The sequence below is a fragment of the Saccoglossus kowalevskii genome, chromosome 17, assembly GCF_978046115.1.
Source record: "Saccoglossus kowalevskii chromosome 17, keSacKowa6.1, whole genome shotgun sequence".
Taxonomy (NCBI): Eukaryota; Metazoa; Hemichordata; class Enteropneusta; family Harrimaniidae; genus Saccoglossus; species Saccoglossus kowalevskii.
In genome coordinates, this window is record NC_140657.1 from 32,285,640 (window position 1) to 32,306,438 (window position 20,799).

General features: G+C 36.9%; 2 protein-coding genes across 3 annotated transcripts in view; one reads left to right on the top strand and one right to left on the bottom strand.

Annotated features, from left to right (window-relative positions):
- Nucleotides 1-237: 237 nt before the first annotated feature.
- On the top strand, nucleotides 238-11,335 carry LOC100378375 (DNA polymerase epsilon subunit 3-like). Its single transcript, XM_002735901.4, has 5 exons — nucleotides 238-385; nucleotides 5,448-5,544; nucleotides 5,939-6,024; nucleotides 8,017-8,135; nucleotides 11,099-11,335. Exons 2-5 carry the CDS (start codon nucleotides 5,479-5,481, stop codon nucleotides 11,311-11,313), a joined length of 486 nt encoding a protein of 161 aa, XP_002735947.2. The 5' UTR covers nucleotides 238-385; nucleotides 5,448-5,478; the 3' UTR covers nucleotides 11,314-11,335.
- A 5,402-nt stretch (nucleotides 11,336-16,737) lies between these two features.
- Nucleotides 16,738-20,799, bottom strand: part of LOC100378224 (ecotropic viral integration site 5 protein homolog) — a 32,304-nt gene continuing 28,242 nt past the window's right edge. For both annotated transcript variants that reach the window (XM_002735900.4, XM_085492392.1), the window contains exon 18: nucleotides 16,738-20,403. In XM_002735900.4, coding sequence (XP_002735946.2) covers nucleotides 20,167-20,403 — 237 coding nt within the window. In that variant the 3' untranslated portion in view covers nucleotides 16,738-20,166. The remainder of the gene's footprint in view (nucleotides 20,404-20,799) is intronic.

Genomic DNA, 20,799 nt, shown 5'->3' on the forward strand with positions numbered 1-20,799 from the left:
CTCTGACGCCACCAACGTCAAAGGTATTTCTAGTTGATGCCCTAACTTAATAATTTTACGCAATATTGATGCCATTACCTGCAGGTATCCATTAACTGTATGTATTCATTTGTATTAGGTAATATTAATGTAATCAGGTGATCTGTCGTAGATTTAGGGCTTACGCTTTCTGTCAAGCTCGTCGCGGGCTATCTTGGTTCACATTTATAATAAACACTCACTTAGGTGGTGTAACTCAATCAAAATGGCGCGCCAATCTGAAAGAATGTCTTCCGGGTTTTAAGACTCGTTGATCAGACACGTTTTTCTGATGTATAATAGATTATATTGTGCTCCCTGATATATAAATACAACCAAACAACTGACGCATATATAGTAAAATTAGGTAAGTTTTGTTTTGATGTTTACTTTGATTGATTAAGCGGGTAAAAACAATAGTTATTATCGGTGCTGATTTTCGAACACAGATTCTCCAGCTCGTAAATAAATTCCCTGTTTCCGGAAACCCTAGTTTATTTTATGTAAAATAGCACAAAATTATTCATTTCTATGCAAATTAGGTATGATCATTCTATCTGTCCCTTTACTATAGAATAGAATAGAATAGAATAATGCTTTATTACACGTTGAGTGGAAACCCCGGAAAACACTAAACCAGTTGAAAAACACTAAACCTATTGAAAGAGACTAAACCTGTTGAAAAAGACTAAACCTGTTGAAAAAACACTAAACCCTTCGTAAAGGGCGAATTATGGATAGGGTTAGGGTTAGGGTTCTGTTTCATGTTTTCGCTTTCTTTTAATCAAATATTCACTGGACGATTATGGTACACCCATAATACACCCTTTACCTCGGGTTTAGTGTTTTTATTGTCAGGTTTAGTGTTTTTCGACAGGTTTAGTGTTTTCCGGGGTTTCCACTCAACGTTTATTACATCCTTAATGAAATCTGACATTTCAGTTTTGGTAATTGCTGTATTAAAGCTTTTTTGGGCACGGATCTAGAAGCATGAATTGGTGACGTCACAAAATACATGACCTTCAATCGGGGTCGTTTCCTCGGTTTATACGAATTGGTATATACAAATTACAATAAAGATACTTAAGACATTACACATAAGGTAAAACAAATCATGTGACAATATAATGATAATAACGGTAATAAATCCTAGCTTAACAGTTGAACAGAACGATCATATAGTCAGTCGGGTGACGCCGAGGGTCACGCACTTGTTGCAAAATGGCCGTGTGGTGGAAACTGGGTCATGGCGTGACGGCCGAGGAAGACATCATTAAACACTCAAAATCACAATGAAACGGGGAAGTGGTTGCATATTACGGCGTAGCCAACATGGGAAATAAAAAAAACGCTCAATACAAATGACATGGGTTTGAATCACACGAGATACACACTCACCAGAACCGAAGCAATCAGAAACGAGCAATCGTTTTGGCTTTTCCATTCAACTCATCAGAACACTGGAGTAGTTAGAAAAATGAACACCACTTAACGACCAACGTCGTGGCGTGGTACACAAGCGTGCCATCAAAATAAAACAAAATTAACTTGAAAAGACAGTGGGTTCGAGTCCCGCTCAGAGCTATCGTAAAAACGTAAATCAAATAAACTGAAATCTCTCAAACCGTAAACAAGTAAGCAAAGAACGTCGCGAAAAAATAATAAACCTCACAAAACTCCACCATACATAACTGAATGAATAAATAATAAAATAACTTGCGTCTTAAACTGGACGACGAGCAATTTGTTCAACAGTTTCCAGTCACAAGAGATAAACAAGACCCAAGTCAAGATAAGTTTTGTTAAAGTGTCGATGGGGTTCCCTATATTACGAAAACAATTCAGGCAACAGACGAATATTTTCTGTGGTGTTGTGGAATTTATACTGTGTCTGCGGAATTGTTGATTGAGGGTTCGAAGTCGGCTGTTCACATTTTGTTAGAAAGTTTCACAATTAAATCAAATATCCAATGATACCAGTATATTTATTTCATTATTTTAACAACTTGCAATGGTGGAAGTTGGTCAAACACGAGTTCTTACATCTAAATAAGTATCAAATATTTATCCACACATTTATTCTCTCAATTTAACAACCTTGTAGAGGTGGAAATTAATTAAACAACAGGTATTTACTCACAAATATAATGGTCAATATTTGTCCATACATTCATTCTGTCAATTTAAGAACTTGTAATTGTTGGAATTAATCAAATGAGAGTTGTCTACACCAAAACAAGTTTCAAATGCTTGTCCCTACATTTATTCTCTCAATTTAACAGCTTGTAATGGTGTAAAATTATTAAATGAGAGTTGTCTACACCAAAATAAGTCTCAAATATTAGTCCATACATGTATTCTCTCAATTTAACAATTTGTAATTTGTGGAAGTAAATTAAATGCGACTTTTCTACACCAAAATAAGTCTAAAATATTTGTCCGCACATTTATTCTCTCAATTTAACAACTTGTAATAGTGTAAAATTATTCAATGAGAGTTGTCTACACCAAAATAAGTCTCAAATATTAGTCCACACATTTATTCTCTCAATTTAACAACTTGTAATTGTGGGAATTAATCAAACATGAGTTGTTTACACCAAACTAAGTATTAAATATTTGTTGCGACATTTATTCTCTCAATTTAACACCTTGTAGTGGTGTAAAATTATTAAATGACAGTTGTCTGCACCAAAATAAGTCTAAAATATTTGTCCACACATTTATTGTCACAATTTAACCACTTGTTAATAGTGGAAATTACTTAAACACGACTTGTTTAATCAGTTGACATTAATGCAACTTACCCGCAGACAGTGCACAACAGAGTATCATTATTGAGCAATTATTAACAGGAACGTGTCTTGGCATTAGGTTTAGGGTCGGGTCAGGTATGGGCAACAGAATTATTAACAGGAACCTGTCTTGGCATTAGGGTTAGGGTTGGGTCAGGTATGGGCAACGCAAATGGCAAATACCCAATTGGCAAGATGTACACTAACGGGTTATGGCATGCATATACATGTAGTTTACACAAGTAAAAACACAAAATTGACAATTTTGTGGACAATTGTAACTCAATAATAGAAATATGTTAATAATAGAAATATTTATATATATATATATACACACACTGTATCATCTCATCAAATGCAAACACATCCAGTCAATCCATTGTGGTCTTGTGGGTCAGTTGTATACATAGTGATTAGGAGGACCCGGGTTCAATGTCCATGCCTGCCAGTCTTTTCTCGCAAACACATGACTACCTACATGTATATGGTTTAGTGGATATGTACAATGTCAGGAATGTGAGAGATCGCTGGTTCGAATCTTGTACGGTTAGTACGAATTTTGAATGCTAGTGAAAACAGTGCTCCTATAAATAGGACTTAAATCCTATCACTTGTGTGAAGACACTCGTGGTACAGACAAGACAGTGCGCTGGGAACTCAAAGATTGCAAGTCCAAATCATGGACAGGACACTCCTACAAGACAAGATATGAAAGACATTAAAAACATAAACAAGAACTCAAGTCAGAAAAACAGAACACAAGAATACTACCTCACATGTAAGCCAGTTGGAGCCGACTAAGCCGACGTATCGTCGAAGTACGAACACAGTTGACAGCTGCAAGTCACATGCAACAACAACAACAGACACGAGGAGCAATGCTGCTCTCCAAATGGGTCCCTTCTTTTGTATTGACCCCCTAAGGATTGCTAGTCCCCCTTTCTAACTCTTCCCCCAAAAATAATATATCGCCCCTTTTAGAATGTATTGACCCACAAATTAATGAATATTCATGAGCACAGAAACTGCTACATCATGAATAAATTAGCATAATTTAAAAACAATTTGCATAAAGTGTAGGTACGTCTTCTAGAGTCCTGCCGCAATATCCCTTGGAACATCGCAACATCCCTTGGAACATTGCAATATTCCTTGGAACATCGCAACATCTCTTGGAACATTGCAACATCCTTTGGAACATCGCAATATCCCTTGGAACATCGCAATATCCCTTGGAACATTGCAATATTCCTTGGAACATCGCAACATCTCTTGGAACATTGCAACATCCTTTGGAACATTGCAACATCCCTTGGAACATCGCAACATCCCTTGGAACATTGCAACATTCTTTGGAACATCGCAACATCCCTTGGAACATCGCAACATCCCTTGGAACATCGCAACATCCCTTGGAACATTGCAACATCCCTTGGAACATTGCAACATCCCTTGGAACATTGCAATATTCCTTGGAACATTGCAACATCCCTTGGAACATTACAATATCTCTTGAAACATTGCAACATCTCTTGGAACATTGCAATATCTCTTGAAACATTGCAATATCTCTTGAAACATTGCAACATCCCTTGGAACATTGCAACATCCCTTGGAACATTGCAATATACCCTTGGAACATTGCAACATCCCTTGGAACATCGCAATATCCCTTGGAACATTGCAATATTCCTTGAAACATCGCAACATCTCTTGGAACATTGAAACCCCCTTTGGAACATTGCAACATCTTTTGGAACATTGCAACATCCCTTGGAACATCGCAACATCCTTTGGAACATCGCAATATCCTTTGGAACATCGCAACATCCCTTGGAACATCGCAACATTCCCTTGGAACATTGCAACATCCTTTGGAACATTGCAACATCCCTTCGAACATCGCAACATCCCTTGGAACATCGCAACATCCCTTGGAACATCGCAACATCCTTTGGAACATCGCAATATCCCTTGGAACATTGCAACATCCCTTGGAACATTGCAACATCTCTTGGAACATCGTAACATCTCTTGGAACATCGTAACATCTCTTGGAACATTGCAACATCCCTTGGAACATTGCAACATCCCTTGGAACATCGTAACATCTCTTGGAACATTGCAACATCCCTTGGAACATCGTAACATCCCTTGGAACATTACAACATCCCTTGAAACATCGCAACATCTCTTGGAACATTGCAACATCTCTTGGAACATTGCAACATCTCTTAGAACATCGCAACAACCTTTGAAAATGATGAAAATTATGGCTGTATGAATATTGCTGAATTTCATATGATGACATCTATATTCAAATTATAAAAACTGTGGACTAGTCATGTTTGCCAATATTTCTAAATCACTTTGCAAATGGTGTTCTGTGGATAGTTAGTTTTCTGGACGATTTTTCCCTTTGAAATCCATTTTCGATAAGATTTTCAAGTGAAGGAATTTTATAAAATATTGCAATGGATAATTTTTAAATCCTATGCATATTCTCAATGAATATTATTATTTTCCTTACTAGAAATTGTAATACATTTGTTTACTCTTCCTGCGAGATCTGAACACAACTTGTATGTGTACACATGATTTCATCATTACAATTTGAAATATTTTATTTTACAGTTGCGTATGTTTATCCTGACAACTTTATAAGATGGCAGAAAGACCGGAAGACTTGAATTTACCAAATTCAATTGTTGCCAGAATAATCAAAGAGGCCGTAAGTATAAACTAGTTTAAAATATGTATAAAAAATGATTGGAAATCATTGTCACCTTCTGATCATTCAGTATAAGGGTAACAACAGATGTGTGTATAACTGTACTGGCTTTGAAATAATTTTTACATACAAGGACTTACTTGGAATTCATTAAAATTTGCTTGAAAGCTGGAGTGAAGCGATAAATTTGGGATTCAGAACATCTCATCATCTCTTCCACTGTTTACTTTTTACCTATTTCAGTCGTTATGGTAATGGTGATGTCAACTCGTTTTTTTTTTCTTTTTAAATTTACCAAGATTGACACTATTCTGGTGTTACTGTTTTCATTGTGACACTCATATTGTCAGTTATAGATTTCATATTCAGTCATGTTATCTTGTATTTATTACAGGTGCCAGATGGCGTGAATGTGTCCAAGGAAGCCCGTAGTGCCATATCAAGAGCAGCCAGTATATTTGTACTATATACAACAACATGGTATCCTTACATAGTCTTAGTCAAGAGAGTTTTATTCAAATTTTGCCTCTACCGAGCATGTTACTGAGCATGTATGCAAAGCATTATGGGAAAGAAATTCAAATTTTGCATCTACCGAGCAAGTTACTGAGCTTAATATGCAAAGCTTTATGGGAAAGAAATTCAAATTTTGCATCTACCGAGCAAGTTACTGAGCATATATGCAAAGCTTTATGGGAAAGAAATTCAAATTTTGCATCTACTGAGCATGTTACTGAGCATATATGCAAAGCTTTATGGGAAAGAAATTCAAATTTTGCATCAACCAAGCAAGTTACTAAGCATATATGCAAAGCGTTATGGGAAAGAAATTCAAATTTTGCATCTACCGAGCATGTTACTAAGCATATATGCAAAGCGTTATGGGAAAGAAATTCAAATTTTGCATCTACTGAGCATGTTACTGAGCATATATGCAAAGCGTTATGGGAAAGAAATTCAAATTTTGCATCTACCGAGCAAGTTACTAAGCATATATGCAAAGCATTATGGGAAAGAAATTCAAATTTTGCATCTACTGAGCATGTTACTGAGCATATATGCAAAGCTTTATGGGAAAGAAATTCAAATTTTGCATCTACCGAGCATGTTACTAAGCATATATGCAAAGCGTTATGGGAAAGAAATTCAAATTTTGCATCTACTGAGCATGTTACTGAGCATATATGCAAAGCTTTATGGGAAAGAAATTCAAATTTTGCATCTACCGAGCATGTTACTAAGCATATATGCAAAGCGTTATGGGAAAGAAATTCAAATTTTGCATCTACTGAGCATGTTACTAAACATATATGCAAAGCATTATGGGAAAGACATTCAAATTTTGCATCTACTGAGCATGTTACTGAGCATATATGCAAAGCTTTATGGGAAAGAAATTCAAATTTTGCATCTACCGAGCATGTTACTAAGCATATATGCAAAGCGTTATGGGAAAGAAATTCAAATTTTGCATCTACTGAGCATGTTACTGAGCATATATGCAAAGCGTTATGGGAAAGAAATTCAAATTTTGCATCTACCGAGCAAGTTACTAAGCATATATGCAAAGCTTTATGGGAAAGAAATTCAAATTTTGCATCTACTGAGCATGTTACTGAGCATATATGCAAAGCGTTATGGGAAAGAAATTCAAATTTTGCATCTACCGAGCATGTTACTAAGCATATATGCAAAGCGTTATGGGAAAGAAATTCAAATTTTGCATCTACTGAGCATCTTACTGAGCATATATGCAAAGCTTTATGGGAAAGAAATTCAAATTTTGCATCTACCGAGCAAGTTACTGAGCATATATGCAAAGCATTATGGGAAAGAAATTCAAATTTTGCATCTACTGAGCATGTTACTAAGCATATATGCAAAGCATTATGGGAAAGAAATTCAAATTTTGCATCTACTGAGGATGTTACTGAGCATATATGCAAAGCATTGTGGGAAAGAAATTCAAATTTTGCATCTACTTAGCATGTTACTGAGCACATATGCAAAGCATTGTGGGAAAGAAATCAAATTTTGCTACTACTAAGCATGTTATCAGTAACAGTAGATGCAAAGCATTATGGGAAAGAAATTCAAATTTTGCATCTACTGAACATGTTACTGAGCATATGCAAAGCATGGAAAAGAAGTTCAAATTTTGCATCTACCGAGCATGTTACTGAGCACATATGCAATGCATTATGGGGAAGAAATTAAAATTTTGCATCTACTGAACATGTTACTAAGCATATGTGAAATGCATTATGGGAGAGAAATTCGAATTTTGCATCTCCTGAACATGTTACTGAGCATATGTGCAATGCATTATGGGAAAGAAATTCAAATGTTGCTTCTACTTAGTAAGTTACTAAGTATTTATGCAGTGCATTGTGGGAGAGGAATTTTACTGAGCATAATTCTATAACTTTCTACATTTTCATTTTATATTCAAAACCTTGACATGATTTGCAGTGCAAATAATTTTGCTTTGAGTGCCAAGCGGAAGACGTTAACGGCAGCCGATGTGCTCTCTGCCATGGAAGAGATGGAGTTTGAACACTTTGTGGAGCCACTCAAGGATAGTTTAGAAGGTCATTATCATTTGTAATTCATTATTTCAACAAACCATTAATCATTTCAAGACATCCCTTGACTCATTTCATTAATTGTTTTTGTTTCATTTTTGTTTTTTCAGTTTTGCCTTGATAATAATCCATTCTCGTTGGACATAGTCTGAAACAGGGACTCATCTTTTGCTTTTTGTCTGCCAGCATCATTCCTCAGACATAGTCTGAAACAGGGACTCATCTTTTGCTTTTTGTCTGCCAGCATCCATTCCACAGACATAGTCTGAAACAGGGACTCATCTTTTGCTTTTTGTCTGCCAGCACCATTCCTCAGACATAGTCTGAAACAGGGACTCATCTTTTGCTTTTTGTCTGCCAGCATCCATTCTTCAGACATAGTCTGAAACAGGGACTCATCTTTTGCTTTTTGTCTGCCAGCATCATTCCACAGACATAGTCTGAAACAGGGACTCATCTTTTGCTTTTTGTCTGCCAGCATCCATTCCTCAGACATAGTCTGAAACAGGGACTCATCTTTTGCTTTTTGTCTGCCAGCATCATTCCACAGACATAGTCTGAAACAGGGACTCATCTTTTGCTTTTTGTCTGCCAGCATCCATTCCTCAGACATAGTCTGAAACAGGGACTCATCTTTTGCTTTTTGTCTGCCAGCATCCATTCCACAGACATAGTCTGAAACAGAGACTCATCTTTTGCTTTTTGTCTGCCAGCATCCATTCCTCAGACATAGTCTGAAACAGAGACTCATCTTTTGCTTTTTGTCTGCCAGCATCCATTCCACAGACATAGTCTGAAACAGGGACTCATCTTTTGCTTTTTGTCTGCCAGCATCCATTCCACAGACATAGTCTGAAACAGGGACTCATCTTTTGCTTTTTGTCTGCCAGCATCCATTCCACAGACATAGTCTGAAACAGGGACTCATCTTTTGCTTTTTGTCTGCCAGCATCCATTCCTCAGACATAGTCTGAACCAGGGACTCATCTTTTGCTTTTTGTCTGCCAGCATCATTCCACAGACATAGTCTGAAACAGGGACTCATCTTTTGCTTTTTGTCTGCCAGCATCCATTCCTCAGACATAGTCTGAAACAGGGACTCATCTTTTGCTTTTTGTCTGCCAGCATCCATTCCTCAGACATCGTCTGAAACAGGGACTCATCTTTTGCTTTTTGTCTGCCAGCATCCATTCCTCAGACATAGTCTGAAACAGGGACTCATCTTTTGCTTTTTGTCTGCCAGCATCCATTCCTCAGACATAGTCTGAAACAGGGACTCATCTTTTGCTTTTTGTCTGCCAGCATCCATTCCTCAGACATAGTCTGAAACAGGGACTCATCTTTTGCTTTTTGTCTGCCAGCATCCATTCCACAGACATAGTCTGAAACAGGGACTCATCTTTTGCTTTTTGTCTGCCAGCATCCATTCCTCAGACATGTCTGAAACAGGGACTCATCTTTTGCTTTTTGTCTGCCAGCATCCATTCCACAGACATAGTCTGAAACAGGGACTCATCTTTTGCTTTTTGTCTGCCAGCATCCATTCCTCAGACATAGTCTGAAACAGGGACTCATCTTTTGCTTTTTGTCTGCCAGCATCCATTCCTCAGACATAGTCTGAAACAGGGACTCATCTTTTGCTTTTTGTCTGCCAGCATCCATTCCTCAGACATAGTCTGAAACAGGGACTCATCTTTTGCTTTTTGTCTGCCAGCATCCATTCCTCAGACATAGTCTGAAACAGGGACTCATCTTTTGCTTTTTGTCTGCCAGCATCCATTCCTCAGACATAGTCTGAAACAGGGACTCATCTTTTGCTTTTTGTCTGCCAGCATCCATTCCTCAGACATAGTCTGAAACAGGGACTCATCTTTTGCTTTTTGTCTGCCAGCATCCATTCCTCAGACATAGTCTGAAACAGGGACTCATCTTTTGCTTTTTGTCTGCCAGCATCCATTCCTCAGACATAGTCTGAAACAGGGACTCATCTTTTGCTTTTTGTCTGCCAGCATCCATTCCTCAGACATAGTCTGAAACAGGGACTCATCTTTTGCTTTTTGTCTGCCAGCATCCATTCCTCAGACATAGTCTGAAACAGGGACTCATCTTTTGCTTTTTGTCTGCCAGCATCCATTCCTCAGACATAGTCTGAAACAGGGACTCATCTTTTGCTTTTTGTCTGCCAGCATCTATTCCTCAGACATAGTCTGAAACAGGGACTCATCTTTTGCTTTTTGTCTGCCAGCATCCATTCCTCAGACATAGTCTGAAACAGGGACTCATCTTTTGCTTTTTGTCTGCCAGCATCCATTCCTCAGACATAGTCTGAAACAGGGACTCATCTTTTGCTTTTTGTCTGCCAGCATCCATTCCTCAGACATAGTCTGAAACAGGGACTCATCTTTTGCTTTTTGTCTGCCAGCATCCATTCCACAGACATGTGTGAATCAAATTTCTCTGCATCTTTTGATATGAACACTACACATTATGGATTACAGAGGCAGATCATTTTTTTCAAGTTGGTATAAAGACAAGATTTATTTGTTTTCCATTTTTCTGATGAGCCTGGTCTAGTTTTATTCAAATATGTTGTCTGTATTCAAGATAGCTACTGATACACATAATCATCTTCATGGTTTGATTCAAAATTAGTAAATCCTAGCTATATCAAAAAAGGCATGATGGTTTGAATATTCCTTGTGATCAAATTTAGTATCAGAGTAGGTCCTCCCTCTAATATTTGAATTCTGAAATTCACAAAGATGCCATTGTGTAAATGTCTCAATTCAGTTGGCCAACAAAGAATTTCACGCATCCTAATACTTTCTGTGGGTATGCATTTGCTAACAATTATTTCATCTATCATGTTATTTGTGGATCTATGTAACATAGTTGCAACATTTCTATTATTATAAATATTTGCAATTGTTGACAACTTCTATGGCATACTGACATTATTTTGTGTATAGCTTTTCGAAAAGACAGGAAGGAGGCGACAGAAAAGAAAAAAAAATCAAAGTCTGCTGCCGAGAGTAAAGAGAGTGAGAAAGATGCTGAGGACAAAGAAGCAGAAAAGAGTTCTGGTGAGGAAGAAGCTGAGGAGGAGGAAGAGGATGATGATGAAGAGGAGGAAGAACAGGTGGAAGAAAAAGAGGATGGAGAAGAGGAGAAAGACGAATCTTAATATAGTCTTAAAAGAGAAGAAAGTTGGGATGGTGGGGTGTTGGGTTTGCAGGTGTTATTGATGGGCATTACATTTCTAAAAAATTATATTGTTTAGGTGACAGTAGTGATGAATAATAATTGAATCAACAAACCCTAAAACATATGTCTGTTTGAGATATATTACATCAGATTTGAAGATGTGACAGCTTTGTCAAGATGAATATGTGTAGTGTGTATGATCTGATCAGTATTACCATCATTCTCACCTGTGGATTGTATTGTCTGCGATTTCTCATTGGGATTGCGGCGCATCATTGTCTGTGATGTAAGTATTTCAGATTCGTCCCATTCTTTTAAAGTTAACAAACAAATGTAATGTATGAATTAATGTATTGTTCATTTCATTCTATCTGTGAAGCTACTAACAGGATTTTGGATTGGCCACCCAAACCGAACACCTATCAGTCTGGCCAATCAGAGCACTTGTTTGTTGACAGGTATCAAATTCTGCTGTATAAATGTATTTGACTCAACTGTTCTATCCTGCACACCATGAATCATCAGTTCAGTATTGCAGTCATTGTTTGTTTCAATTATGTATTTTTCACTTTCATTATAATAAATGCCTTTTATTTTACAATTGCCTTGAGTATGCTATCCCAAGTCTCTTGTGATCTTTCTAGCTTGGCTCCAGTATTTCGCTCTTGAACCTGTTACATGTGACCATTCAAGCTATTCTCTTGAGTATGCTATCCCACAATGGGTACTGTAACATGTGACATTTGACCATTCTGGTTGCCCTGACTTCAGTGATGCTATCCCATGTCTTTTCATTTGGTCATTCGACCACTCTAGTTGCCCTGACTTCAGTGATGCTATCCCATGTCCTTTCATTTGGTCATTCGACCATTCTAGTTGCCCTGACTTCAGTGATGCTATCCCATGTCTTTTCATTTGGTCATTCGACCAGTCTAGTTGCCTTGACTTCAGTGATGCTATCCCATGTCTTTTCATTTGGTCATTTGACCATTCTAGTTGCCCTGACTTCAGTGATGTTATCTCATGTCTTTTCATTTGACCATTCTGGTTGCCCTGACTTCAGTGATGTTATCCCATGTCTTTTCATTTGGTCATTCGACCACTCTAGTTGCCCTGACTTCAGTGATGCTATCCCATGTCCTTTCATTTGGTCATTCGACCATTCTAGTTGCCCTGACTTCAGTGATGCTATCCCATGTCTTTTCATTTGGTCATTCGACCAGTCTAGTTGCCTTGACTTCAGTGATGCTATCCCATGTCTTTTCATTTGGTCATTTGACCATTCTAGTTGCCCTGACTTCAGTGATGTTATCTCATGTCTTTTCATTTGACCATTCTAGTTGCCCTGACTTCCGTGATGCTATCCTATGTCTTTTCATTTGCTCGTTTGACCATTCTAGTTGCCCTGACTTCAGTGATGCTATCCCATGTCTTTTCATTTGACTATTCTAGTTGCCCTGACTTCAGTGATGCTATCCCATGTCTTTTCATTTGGTCATTTGACCATTCTAATTGCCCTGACTTCAGTGGTGCTATCCCATGTCTTTTCAATTGGTCATTTGACCATTCTAGTTGCCCTGACTTCAGTGATGCTATCCCATGTCTTTTCATTTGGTCATTCGACCATTCTAGTTGCCCTGACTTCAGTGATGCTATCCCATGTCTTTTCATTTGGTCATTCTAATTGCCCTGATTTTAGTGATGCTATCCCATGTCTTTTCATTTGGTCATTCGACCAGTCTAGTTGCCTTGACTTCAGTGATGCTATCCCATGTCTTTTCATTTGACCATTCTAGTTGCCCTGACTTCAGTGATGCTATCCCATGTCTTTTCATTTGGTCATTCGACCATTCTAGTTGCCCTGACTTCAGTGATGCTATCCCATGTTTTTTTCATTTGCTCATTTGACCATTCTAGTTGCCCTGACTTCAGTGACGCTATCCCATGTCTTTTCATTTGACCATTCTTGTTGCCCTGACTTCAGTGATGCTATCCCATGTCTTTTCATTTAGTCATTTGACAATTCTAGTTGCCCTGACTTCAGTGATGCTATCCCATGTCTTTTCATTTGACCATTCTCGTTGCCCTGACTTCAGTGATGCTATCCCATGTCTTTTCATTTAGTCATTTGACAATTCTAGTTGCCCTGACTTCAGTGATGCTATCCCATGTTTTTTTCATTTGCTCATTTGACCATTCTAGTTGCCCTGACTTCAGTGATGCTATCCCATGTCTTTTCATTTGGTCATTCCACTATTCTGGTTGCCATGACTTTAGTGATGCTATCCCATGTCTTTTCATTTGACCATTCTCGTTGCCCTGACTTCAGTGATGCTATCCCATGTCTTTTCATTTAGTCATTTGACAATTCTAGTTGCCCTGACTTCAGTGATGCTATCCCATGTATTTTCATTTAGTCATTTGACAATTCTAGTTGCCCTGACTTCAGTGATGCTATCCCATGTTTTTTTCATTTGCTCATTTGACCATTCTAGTTGCCCTGACTTCAGTGATGCTATCCCATGTCTTTTCATTTGGCCATTCCACTATTCTGGTTGCCATGACTTTAGTGATGCTATCCCATGTCTTTTCATTTGACCATTCTCGTTGCCCTGACTTCAGTGATGCTATCCCATGTCTTTTCATTTAGTCATTTGACAATTCTAGTTGCCCTGACTTCAGTGATGCTATCCCATGTTTTTTTCATTTAGTCATTTGTCCATTCTAGTTGCCCTGACTTTAGTGATGCTATCCCATGTCTTTTCATTTGGTCATTCGACCATTCTAGTTGCCCTGACTTCAGTGATGCTATCCCATGTCTTTTCATTTGGTCATTCGACCAGTCTAGTTGCCTTGACTTCAGTGATGTTATCCCATGTCTTTTCATTTGACCATTCTAGTTGCCCTGACTTCAGTGATGCTATTCCATGTTTTTTTTCATTTGCTCATTTGACCATTCTAGTTGCCCTGACTTCAGTGATGCTATCCCATGTCTTTTCATTTGACTATTCTAGTTGCCCTGACTTCAGTGATGCTATCCCATGTCTTTTCATTTGGTCATTTGACCATTCTAATTGCCCTGACTTCAGTGGTGCTATCCCATGTCTTTTCATTTGGCCATTTGACCATTCTAGTTGCCCTGACTTCAGTGATGCTATCCCATGTCTTTTCATTTGGTCATTCGACCATTCTAGTTGCCCTGACTTCAGTGATGCTATCCCATGTCTTTTCATTTGGTCATTCGACCAGTCTAGTTGCCTTGACTTCAGTGATGCTATCCCATGTCTTTTCATTTGGTCATTTGACCATTCTAGTTGCCCTGACTTCAGTGATGTTATCTCATGTCTTTTCATTTGACCATTCTAGTTGCCCTGACTTCAGTGATGCTATCCCATGTCTTTTCATTTGGTCATTCGACCATTCTAGTTGCCCTGACTTCAGTGATGCTATCCCATGTCTTTTCATTTGGTCATTCTAATTGCCCTGACTTCAGTGATGCTATCCCATGTCTTTTCATTTGGTCATTTGACCATTCTAATTGCCCTGACTTCAGTGGTGCTATCCCATGTCTTTTCATTTGGCCATTTGACCATTCTAGTTGCCTTGACTTCAGTGATGCTATCCCATGTCTTTTCATTTGGTCATTCGACCAGTCTAGTTGCCGTGACTTCAGTGATGCTATCCCGTGTCTTTTCATTTGGTCATTTGACCATTCTAGTTGCCCTGACTTCAGTGATGTTATCCCATGTCTTTTCATTTGGTCATTTGACCATTCTAGTTGCCCTGACTTCAGTGATGCTATCCCATGTCTTTTCATTTGGTCATTTGACTATTCTGGTTGCCCTGACTTTAGTGATGCTATCCCATGTCTTTTCATTTGACCATTCTCGTTGCCCTGACTTCAGTGATGCTATCCCATGTCTTTTCATTTAGTCATTTGACAATTCTAGTTGCCCTGACTTCAGTGATGCTATCCCATGTCTTTTCATTTGGTCATTCGACCATTCTAGTTGCCCTGACTTCAGTGATGTTATCCCATGTCTTTTCATTTGGTCATTCTAATTGCCCTGATTTCAGTGATGCTATCCCATGTCTTTTCATTTGGTCATTCGACCAGTCTAGTTGCCTTGACTTCAGTCATGCTATCCCATGTCTTTTCATTTGGTCATTTGACCATTCTAGTTGCCCTGACTTCAGTGATGTTATCCCATGTCTTTTTATTTGGTCATTTGACCATTCTAGTTGCCCTGACTTCAGTGATGCTATCCCATGTCTTTTCATTTGATCATTCGACTATTCTGGTTGCCCTGACTTTAGTGATGCTATCCCATATCTTTTCATTTGACCATTCTCGTTGCCCTGACTTCAGTGATGCTATCCCATGTCTTTTCATTTAGTCATTTGACAATTCTAGTTGCCCTGACTTCAGTGATGCTATCCCATGTCTTTTCATTTGGTCATTAGACTATTCTGGTTGCCCTGACTTTAGTGATGCTATCCCATGTCTTTTCATTTGACCATTCTCGTTGCCCTGACTTCAGTGATGCTATCCCATGTCTTTTCATTTAGTCATTTGACAATTCTAGTTGCCCTGACTTCAGTGATGCTATCCCATGTCTTTTCATTTGGTCATTTGACCATTCTAGTTGCCCTGACTTCAGTGATGCTATCCCATGTCTTTTCATTTGGTCATTCTAATTGCCCTGATTTCAGTGATGCTATCCCATGTCTTTTCATTTAGTCATTTGACAATTCTAGTTGCCCTGACTTCAGTGATGCTATCCCATGTCTTTTCAATTGGTCATTCAACCATTCTAGTTGCCCTGACTTCAGTGATGCTATCCCATGTCTTTTCATTTAGTCATTTGATCATTCTAGTTGCCCTGACTTCAGTGATGTTATCCCATGTCTTTTCATTTGGTCATTTGACCATTCCAGTTGCCCTGACTTCAGTGATGCTATCCCATGTCTTTTCATTTGGTCATTCGACCATTCTCGTTGCCCTGACTTTAGTGATGCTACACCACCCCACTATCCTGAAATGTATGGTAAATGTTGGGCCATGAAATTTTATAAATATTTCGTTAGCTGGGTGCGATATATGGACAGATGACAGTTTGCACTACAAAGACTTTAAACTTAATGTGACATTCAGAAGAAATGTCTTATGCAAAGTGTTTTCAGTGATGCTAGCCTACATGAATGTCCTTTGGGAAAGAAGACAACACTGCAATTGCAGAGTAATACAATGGACCAACACATCACATACTACTAATGCACTTCTTTCAATAAAACACTAATATTCACAAAAGCTCTTATGACATTTGATTTTTAATGGGCAATTTTATACTGGTGTATCTCATGCTTGCAAATGGTTTTTAATGCACAATTCAATAGACTCAACCACTTTGGAAAATATTTTATTCAAATCAAATAATCTGATCTGCATAAATTACAGCTACTGACCCTTTAACTAGTTCTCTAGAGTGACTGACCCTTTAACTAGTTCTCTAGAGTGACTGATCCTTTAACTAGTTCTCTAGAGTGACTGACCCTTTAACTAGTTCTCTAGAGTGACTGGCCCTTTAACTAGTTCTCTAGAGTGACTGACCCTTTAACTAGTTCTCTAGAGTGACTGGCCCTTTAACTAGTTCTCTAGAGCGCACTGTAACTAATAAATAATATAAATTATTCTCTGACGTGTGTCAAATAAAATATAAAAAATTATTAAAATAATATTACTGGTTTTACATTGGCAGGAGATGGGCAGGTAAAAATGTTGACATGTTTGCATTATAAGTAGGTATGCAATTTCATGGACAATTAAAATTAACGATTTGTGGTACCATATTTCCTCTATTAGAAGATCATGTGCTGATGTGACAGTTCAGATTAAAAACATTTTTTAACATCAGCAGTTTAGTGATGCAAAGCATGCACTATAATATCACAATGTGTAGAATGGTTCTTTTTTATAAGATCGTATTTTTGGCTCATTTTATGTAAAAATATGCAACTGAGTAAATAGACAATAATGTGGTTTCAAAAATATCTATTGTACATTAAGATTCTACACTTTAAAATCTGCATCATTTACATACAAATTAAGTGAAAATACCAAACAAACTATTAGAATTTCAAGATCTTTGTGAATTATAAAAATTTTGAGATCTTTAGGAGGGCCACAGTGAATTTTTGAAACAAGTCGCTGTGAATGCCAAAAAAAAAAAAATGATTCACCGGTTTACTCTAGATAGTTATATCTCATATACACATCTATATATATCTTTATACAATATAGTAGATAGAAATGTTGTACATCATATACATGTTCACTTTGCTGAAATTCTGAATAAGGCATGACAACTAGAAAGTCCCTTGCAATTTATATTTCTTGTAAATAAGGTTAACCAATCAAAGCCAAGATTGTCTATTTATAGAAACAATATGCATAAATCAAATATGGTGGATTGCATGCATCACATGGCTAGTTTTAACCAATCATATGCTATTTCATATTAAAATAGTTCAATCTTGTTGAAAATAAACCAAATTTCTAAATTTTAGATCAAAACCCATTAGTAATGTTAAATACATTTATTTATCTCAAAATTAAAAGAGAATAACTAAAATGATAAGAAATGTGCAATAATTTTGGGCGGGGAAAATACCTGCCTTTGTATTCACAGATTTGTATCATTTTCAATCAACTCATTTAAAGCACAATAAAAACAATCTTTTTATTATCAACCTGTAAAGTCTGAAGAAGATTCTTCCAACAGTCCAAATACTTATACAGTATAAACCTGAAGATACTTCAATTTTCTATTGCTAGTTTAAGGTAATGTTTCCAAGAATTAAAATGTAAATTTTTTAACTCAAAGCCAATCAGAGTGCCTCTAGCATAAACCAATCACAATCACTCTACCATGGTGGTTATATGTACATATGTGTTTTCAGTAGCGACTGCCAAGTTTGGAAACAAGCTATGTTATGTATGACATTACTTAGACTATATTTTCTATTAAGGTAGCAACAGGGGTAAAACATGCTAACTGTCTAAAGAAGTTTCGTCAATTTCGGTGTTTTTCACTCTTCTGACTAATTTTTCACACAAATGACCTTTGAATTGAAAAAGATGTTCATAACACTGTTAGGATCAGCACTACAGCTGAGAATACAGAGTTAGGCACTACAGTTAGCATAGTTAGGCACTACAGTTAGCATAGTTAGGCACTACAGTTAGCATAGTTAGGCACTGCAATTCTGGACTCAGCATAGTTAGGCACCACAGATTAGCAATTAGTATACTGTAGTTAGGCACCACAGTCCAAGAATCATCATAGTTAGCCACTTCAACTGGGGAGATGTACATAAGCTGAGAAATGTTGTTATATTGGCTATGAAATTAGAATAGTTAGACACTAGAGCTTTGACAGGCAGCATCATCAAAGTTGTTTTGAGGAAGGGCAGGAAACAATCTAGACTGGACGGATATTTCAAGTTGAAGAAGAATTGACAAAAATGTTAACTTCAAAGCACATGACACAAGCATTATATTGCTTTCAAGGGAAGTTATAAAAATGGAAAATTGACAAATCACAAGGTATTCTGATTGGAAAACATTAAAATCAAACCTAATTGGAAAATATCTGCATTTTGAGAAATTGAAAATAATGAATTAAATTTTAACCAATATGCATTGTAATCATTACTACACAGGCTCACTGCCCGTAATAAATTTGTTTTGATAACCAGAGTCACTAGTTCATTAAATGACACTAACAGATACTAGTCAATATTTCATTAGACCATTCACTAATCATTCCTCACTGAGCAAGACTAACACTAGTCAATAATTTACATCCATTTGTCATTGAATAAAACTGGCATGTTCAAACCTACTCAATAAATCACACCATGCCTGAATGCCATTATTTCACTGAATGACAAATTCCGGCATTTCACTAAATGACAAACTCCGGCATTTCACTAAATGACAAACTCCTTCAAGGAATTATACTTGTCAGCCATTAGTTCATTAACCATTAAATCAGTTCATTGGATGACAGAGTATCACAAATTCATTGATGACATTGACCACTCACTCACTCACATGATAACCAGGTCCACTAGTTAACAGTGGTAAAAGTTTTGTAATTTATAAGAATAGCTAGAATAAATAATGAAGTTAGAATTAAAAGTAAAAATATGAATAAAATTAGGTTTAAAAATCAAGACAAGTTTCATACTCAGTCCAAACACCGAATCCAAATACAATGAAATAACCAAAAATATCTCTAAAAAACCATTATCTCACTGTTATAACAGAGTAGAGTCAGGATTTGTTAAGAAATATCAATTACAAGTTTTTTTTACAATATCATGTATAAGTGTTAAAAATTAGCCATTATATTTAAAAATAAAGAATTCAATTAAAAATAACATCTGTATATACCCACTAACAATAATACAATAACTATACATGAATGGTAGCATTTGTAAAATACTGATGAACCATGTTGACTTGAGAAGTGAAATGTATCACTCTGGCATCTTAAACAATGGTGTCATCATAGATCTCATACATAACTAAAACCCTGTTGTTTTGTGACTTGGATGGACTGCACGATATACGCAATAAATATCAGACCATATGCCAACATACACAGTGACATTGATGATAAAATAGAGATATAAATATCTCAGTAATGTCACCATACTACTATCTCAGACAAAACAGATAAAAATAGGATTTAACTGAGCATCCTATTTTTTACTTGTTGCCATACCAACTTAAAATATGAGAGGTCTTTTAGATCAGGCCTATCTGCTAAGCAGAAACATTTTCTTTTTCAGTTGCTTTTTGTATATCATTCTCTACCATGTCCCGTATTTTATATAACCGATTACTGTCATTACTGGAATCAAGTTGAGAAACATCAATCCCTGCAGCAATATCACTGAAATCCTCCTCATCATCATCATAGTCATACGTTGCCATAGTTACCACATCTTTAAAAGGAAGGAATGATGACTTGGCTTTGGCTTTGATTCTTAACTGCAACACCTTTATTGTGAAAAAAATAAAACTGAGGACTTAAAAAAATTCCAAAGAATAATGCCAAATTTCAGTTTCCATGAGGTTTCTATGGATACAAATCTAAAGTAACATTGCTTTATCCCATTAGCAATTTCTTTCCTTTTATTGTAGTAGTTATCACAACTATTGCTATTAACTGATAGAAACATTGTATTTCTAAGGACGCAATTATTATTACTAACAAGGTCTTTGTTGTAATTGTTATGGATTTCTGTTTTGGGAGGTAACCAATTTATAAAAAGTTATCAATCAATGATAAACATATCTCTTCTTTGTTCAGAGAATAAAAATAAATCTGACTAAATTGGATTTTTATTTTGCTAACTTATCGAGTCTCAACATGGAAGTGGAGAAAACCTCTCT

Bases quoted from the DNA above. Each gene is read 5' to 3' on its own strand.
- LOC100378375 (XM_002735901.4), top strand. From the start codon at position 5,479: ATGGCAGAAAGACCGGAAGACTTGAATTTACCAAATTCAATTGTTGCC. The intron at 5,545-5,938 runs GTAAGTATAAAC...TATTTATTACAG, and splicing joins CCAGAATAATCAAAGAGGCC to GTGCCAGATGGCGTGAATGT. The intron at 8,136-11,098 runs GTCATTATCATT...TTTTGTGTATAG, and splicing joins ACTCAAGGATAGTTTAGAAG to CTTTTCGAAAAGACAGGAAG.